Raw genomic sequence first — 6,483 nt, 5'->3', positions numbered from 1 at the left:
AAAATTGTAGAATTTTAGGAGGTTGGGTGTCTGGCTTGAGACCTACCACAAATGAAACTGACCTCATCATAACCCTTAAAAAAACCCAACAACCCAAAAGTCTATGTGAGAAACTGCCACAAATATTTTGGCAGCATTTACCAGTCTGAAAGTCAGCCTTTTAGGGCTGACCTAGCATGAAGACTGAACCACATGCCAAGCCATAACTCCCCTCCTCCTTCCAAAACTGCAATTGTCTCCATTTTTTTTAATCCACAAGCCAGTGTCTTAAGGCCAGTAGTGAATGTTAACAAAGTCTTGACCTGCATAGTGCTAATTTCCTCTGGGACCACTAAAGGAGAAAACCTTTTCTATAAACACCAGATCCTATAAACCGAGAAGTTCATCACTGCAACACCTAGAGTGGGATGGAAAATGCCAGGAACGGAATCCAGAACCCTTTATTAGAGGTGAGATTCTGCCTCCAGAGTCAGGTAGCAGAGGATGGAGACAGCGTGATTATAGTCCATTTTGAAAAGTTTTAGTTGGGAATGAAAAATACCATCATTCAGCATCTTTGTCTTTTCTTCGTCTACAGTCCTGAATCCTCTGCTAAGTCAGGTCCGTGTTCTGCCTCTCAAAAACTAGAAGGACTCTTTAATTTATAGCATAATGCCAGAAGGAACTGCAGTGGCATCTGTCCCCTTTTCTTTTGGAATTGCACAGAAAAAGGGAGAGATCCAAAATGCTGCATGAAAAGAACTGAATTAAGTACTTTTTTTCCCAGCAGTGCAACCTTACCACCAGAATTTCAGTCACATGAAAAGGGACATATTTTTCTCCCCTCTTCCTACCCTACAGTGAAGCTCTGCCACTGTATAGAAAGAAATATAGGGGAGAGGCTAGAAATATCCTGTAAGTGATACCAGAATGGGTAGAACATTCACATGGGGCAATGATCAAAACAGCCATTTCTTTTTGCTCACCCCTCTTTGGGCTGGAGAGCCAGACTCACACTCTTCTGCTTATACTCCATCCTCACAGCTGGTGGAGGAAAGATGATAGCCCAGCAGGCAGAACTCAGAGAGCAGAAAAGAGATTGAAATTTGAATCCAGGTGTGGCTTCATCAGGGAAATCGATGCTTTTGCTTCCTCTTCTGTTTTAGCACACATATGATCTGATGCGGTTCATCTTTCAGCTTGCCACTCTGCCTTTCTTCGGCTTGAGGCTGCAGCTATTGCTCTCCTACACCATGTTCTCGTTTACTAAGACCATTATGTGAGGGATGAGGAGGAGGTTCTGCTGCCTGCATTTCCTTCTGCGAGGACAGAGGTTATAGCAGCTGGAGGATGCAGTTAGGTGGTGCTTAACCTTGCTGATACGAGCTAAGAAGGTTAACCTTGTACAATCCGGACATACAGCGCCAGGCACATTTAAAGTTTCCTTTGGAAGGTAGACACCTCCTAATTAGCCACTGTGTAGGACTTATCAGGCTAACAGATTTCAACACCGTCGTAAAAATACACTTCACATCCTCTTTTAGGTACCTTAAGCCCTATTTTAGATCTGGCCCTAGGCAACTAGAAGCGAGAGAACTTTCTGCAGAACTAGCATTAATTTCATGTCCTCGGTGTTAGTTTGGTTTCGACACAGAGTGGTTTACTTGTTTGGCTTCTTTGAAGATGTCTCCGGATACGTTTGTGTCTGACAGTCTTTGTGACCACTGCTATTAAATGCTATTTAATGAAGGCTTGAAATTTGGGGAAATTTAACCTAGGAATATTTTCACTATATCCTTTTCTTTAAACCAGTATCGCAGCCTCATAAGAATAAGAAAGTAATTAGAAATTAACTTGTCTTTTCAACAAACCCTACAGAGGAGCTAATGTGAAGCACAGGTAACAGAGAAAATGTAAGTAAAGTCCAGGACTTAATACCTCCTTCATTAAAATCTCTGAAATGCTTGGAATTTAATGCAGAGAAGTCTCCTTTTCACCATAATTATGTGAAAGACCAGAATAAAAAGGAGTTAAATGAGGCAAATACATAAACAAGAGAGCCTAGAGTTTGTGGTAGCTTTACTTACTATCTTAATTATATATTTCCTTCAAATGTTTCTTTTTTCCCTCCCTGGGACAGATGGATTAAATTAATCTTAAATGCAGCATAAAATCTATTCCAGATCCTTTCATATGCCAGTGCTTAAACATAACTAACTAGAATAATAAAAGTCAGAGATGGAAAAGACCTATTAGCTGACCACCTAAAATTTTACATACAGAAATGTATCAATTTAACTAAACCTATTTCTAAATATTTAAGGAGGTTTGGTTACATCTTAAATCAATTCAACAGTGGCTAGAGTCAATTTATTTCACTTTGAAATCACACTTAAAAGCAAATGGAAGTGACCTGCTTTTAAGCACAGTTGCACTAACCAAACAAATGCATGTGTGCAGACTAAGAATCAGAGAGACAGCAAGGTCTGTCCAGTTCTGGTAACACAGACTACGGATACCTCCTTTGGGGGGCTCAGGGTCCTCCACTGCCATTGCAATTGATGGAGAACAAATATTTACCCGTTCCCAAAACAGAGGCCCAAGCTGGGAATCAAGATATACTGAATTGATGTCTCAGTTTTGCCCCTCTCTGGCCTTGGACGAATCTCTTAACATCACATTATGTTTGAAAACATGTTAATGCCTCTTATCTGAATATGATGATTCAAATACAAGCAAGCTGAGAAACAGCTCATGCCATGGTTACTTTCATAGCCAGGCACAGCATTTTGGTACCAGTTCTAAAAGAAATCGTATGCTTTTGATTTTGTGAGTAAATTGGTTTAGATGGCTGTTTACCAGTCATGAAGGATAGAAAAGTTTGTTTCTGTATATTCTGAAGTACTACATAGATGCCTGTACAGAACTGTTCTGTATGAGCACTTTTTATAACATTTTGTCCAAACTAGCTTTCAGCAACTTGCTGGGGGAAAGATGGAAGAGGGATTGTAATTAAAGGGGCTTATTCCATACCTAAAGCCTTATATTTATAGTAATGCTTATGCGAAATCCTCCACATAAACTGAAAAATCATTTATACTGCTTTCAAAATGACATGCATGCAAACCTAGACAGATATTCAAAACATTAAATACCAACTTTCCTATACAATGATTTTTTTCTAATTCTTGATGAGGCTGAAAGTTTCTTCTAAAGATCACTGGAGACACGCGGTAGACTGAACTCCTGTGATGCCGAGAGGCCGCAGGACTGCACGCTAGCCCAGCGTCTCTCCACGGCAGAGCAGTGGGAATTCATCAGTTTCACAATAAGCATTTCTGGTTTTGGTGCCTGCTGGTTGTTCCTACAATATGCTAACACCACCTTCACAGCTCTTTCAAAGGTGTTCTCCTTTCCTTTGATTTTACAAGCTTCCTACCCACATCCAGATTATTTTAGAGAATCAGGGCCATACACTATTAGAGACAACAGTGGCATGAACTTCACCAGCATGAGCCTGAAAAACAATGTTAGCTGTTAGTATTAATTTGTGCTACTGTATGCCTATAAACGACTTAATGTACCACTGACAAGGATGAACGTATCTTGAAATGAAGGACGTCAATGCCATACAATGTAGACATAGCTAAAAAAGTACTGATGACAAACTAAACCAGTTAATCGCTTCTTATGCCAATGTAAGATTGTCTTGTGCAGTCTGTTTTTACATTCTGGTCCATTTTATGTCTCAAATATTGAGACTTTCACTATTTTTCTTCTTTCTTGTAAGGCACAAATAATAAAAAGTAGATGAAAATAATTATTTTTAAAAAAACTTTTTGTCTTTAACTTCTGATCCCTTTCTGCAAGTGGCCATCTCCTGCAGCTGATAGTAATTTGGTAGTTGGAGAATTTTGAAGAGAAAATTTGAATTCATCAAACGTGATATTTTCCACAAAACATTAGTGGAAGAAGTTTCCCAGTTCTGGGGTAGACTTATTTCTTTAATTGTCCCACAATAGCTAGATCGTGGGGAACACAGAACACCACCTCCCAGTTCTGTGCTTGAACCCGATCCAGAAGCGATACAAGTGTTGGTCTCCCAGCTTGGAGACACAAGCTAACAAATTAGTCTGTCCCCTTCTCTTGTCATCTGCTACAGCCTGAATGATCAAGTGGATTAAAGAATGACTAATTTTTTGTCCGAGTGAGAGATTGGTTCACACCTATGTGGGTGAATATTTGTATTTATGTAAGTGATGGAGAAACAGAGAGGTGTTCGCCCCCAAATACAAAACAGATGGGCACACGTGACATGCACAGAATACAGGAGCTCACCCACAACTTTTCACTGCACTCTCACGTTATGGAGTATGACTGCCCCGCTACCAGTAGGCTTTCCTACATCAGCATTTCTTCACAGGCAGCATTCAAAATGCTCCTTTTGCATCACATTGTTTTTTGTCATCATTACAGGAATTCTCATGGGGTTGGAAACCCACCCTCTGCCTGCTTCTGTGTGTAATTTCAAAATGATTATATTCAATGTAATGAGACAGGCAGCACTGAGGGAGACTGGAGAAAGCTCAGCACAGGGAAAGACTTCAAATAAAAGGCTGTAACAGTGGATACTCCAAAAACATATGGGTAGTGAGGATGTCCGTCCAACAGGCTCTCTTAACTTTCCCTGGATATGGGGTGCCGCACCTCTCCAACGCCCTTCTTCCAACTGGAAAAACAAAAGTAACATAATGAAGGTGCTGCAGTAGTTTCTAAAACACGGCCACCTAAAGCCGGTGGCCTGTCGCCAAGCGCGGATGAAAGGTTTTCTCCGGGGGACGCGGGTGCTCTCAGGGAAGCGGGCGAGGCAGGCGCTCTCCTTCCCTCCGACCGGGCTCCCCCGCGGCAGGAGGGCGGCGGGAGAGGGGAAGGGGGGCTCGGCGCCCGCCACGGACAGGGAGGGGGAGGCCGGGCCGGAGGAGCGGCTCCGACTCCCGGGCAGGCGGGCCGGGGCGGGGGGGGGCGGCGGCAGCCGCTGCCTCTCGCACACGGCGGAGCGGCGGCAGCAGAGGCAGGTCGCGGCAGCCGCCGCTCCCCCGCGGGAGGGCGGGCGTGGAGCCCCGCCGCTGCCGCCGCCGCCGCCGCCGCCATGGAGAAGCAGCCGGGCGGCGAGGACGACTGTGTTGACTCGGGAGCCGAGACAGGCGGGTGAGTGGCGGGAGCCGGGCGCGGGGCTCTGACCTTCCCCGCTCCAGGCCGGGCCGGGCCGTGGAGGCGAAGCGCTGGGGAGCTCCCTCCCGGGCCGGAGCGCCCGCCCGCCGGCTGCACTTGTTGCCGGCGGCCGCCGCCGAGCGCGTCCCGGCAGCGGCGGGGCTGGGGCTGGGGTCGCGGGTGCGGCTGTGTGTCCCGGGCTGAGTCTCCCTCCGACAGACGGGACTGCGCCCCGGGCAGCACCCCGCACAGCGCGATCTTTCCTTCCCCCCGTCCCCCCGCCCCGGGGCTGGGGGTCCTGTGTGATCCTCTGGGGAGACGGGGAGCGCTCCTGCCGCGGGGCATCACCGTGCTTGCAAAGCCCTGGAGAATTTACCTTCTCCTTCGGTTGAGTAGGAAAAAGCTCCCCATCATCCTCCTTCTACGCATGGGGAAGAAGATATGGAGAGATCGTGGCCATGGGGTTTAAGTTTGAGCTCCAAAGCATGTTGTGCTGCCTCAGCAGTGGGGCCCAGCGCTGTGCTTTATGGGCTGTAGACACATTGGTCAGGGCTTGGTGCTGCACCATCCCTGTATCCCGGGATAACTTGTGCTGAGGATAACCTGGAAGCATGCCCAGCTACCTATGCTGTCCTTGTGGCAGTGACACCCAGACAACATCAGGCAGACAGAGCTGACTCCTTAGGAGGACCATCAGAGATCCACAAAAGCAGGTTAGATTTGTAGGCACCCTGAAATTGGGCTGCTGTTGTCATGATATTCATCGTACTGACCTATGAAGTGCTGTAAACTTTGCTGGTAGTTGTCCAACCTGTAAGTGTCATATAAGAGTCAAGGAGAATGACTTTCTTTTCTGACTTTGTGACCCCGCTGCCAGAGGTGTACTGTGTTTGTTAGTTGGATGACTTCTCCTAAGATCATGGAGCTGCAAGGATGATCCATGGGATCCCCTGTTCAGCTTCCACTTTCAGCCCATCTCTATGGGAGAGAGAGGGAAGTGCTTTCCAGCCTGTCCTACATGCTGCTGCCATGTCATCCTGTCGGCAATGACAGTAAGCCTTTGCTCCTTCTCTGGCTTCAGAAGGACAAAAGGAGGTTCCCTACTCCTCTTAACACTTTTCTCTCCTAGGTCTTCATTCTCCTCCCTCCTTGCTTTCCCAACTGTATTTCTCCCAGTTCCTTGTCTGGTGTATATCCTTTGGTCTCTAGTCTGACTGTTGCAACAAGGTCAGACAGCATTCCTTCTCTTTCTTTGACTCTTTTCTTCTTCCTACTGTAACAGCACATGCTGAG

General features: G+C 46.1%; 1 protein-coding gene across 1 annotated transcript in view; it reads left to right on the top strand.

Moving 5' to 3' along the window:
* Window positions 1–5,128: 5,128 nt before the first annotated feature.
* FAM124A (family with sequence similarity 124 member A) overlaps window positions 5,129–6,483 on the top strand; it is a 43,219-nt gene continuing 41,864 nt past the window's right edge. Inside the window, exon 1 of the mRNA XM_059825554.1 lies at window positions 5,129–5,187. Within this exon, the coding sequence (XP_059681537.1) occupies window positions 5,129–5,187 (59 nt within the window). The remainder of the gene's footprint in view (window positions 5,188–6,483) is intronic.

Source organism: Gavia stellata, chromosome 1 (assembly GCF_030936135.1).
Source record: "Gavia stellata isolate bGavSte3 chromosome 1, bGavSte3.hap2, whole genome shotgun sequence".
NCBI lineage: Eukaryota > Metazoa > Chordata > Aves > Gaviiformes > Gaviidae > Gavia > Gavia stellata.
Note: the sequence above shows the minus strand (reverse complement) of the source record. Positions and strands in the feature narration are given on the sequence as shown.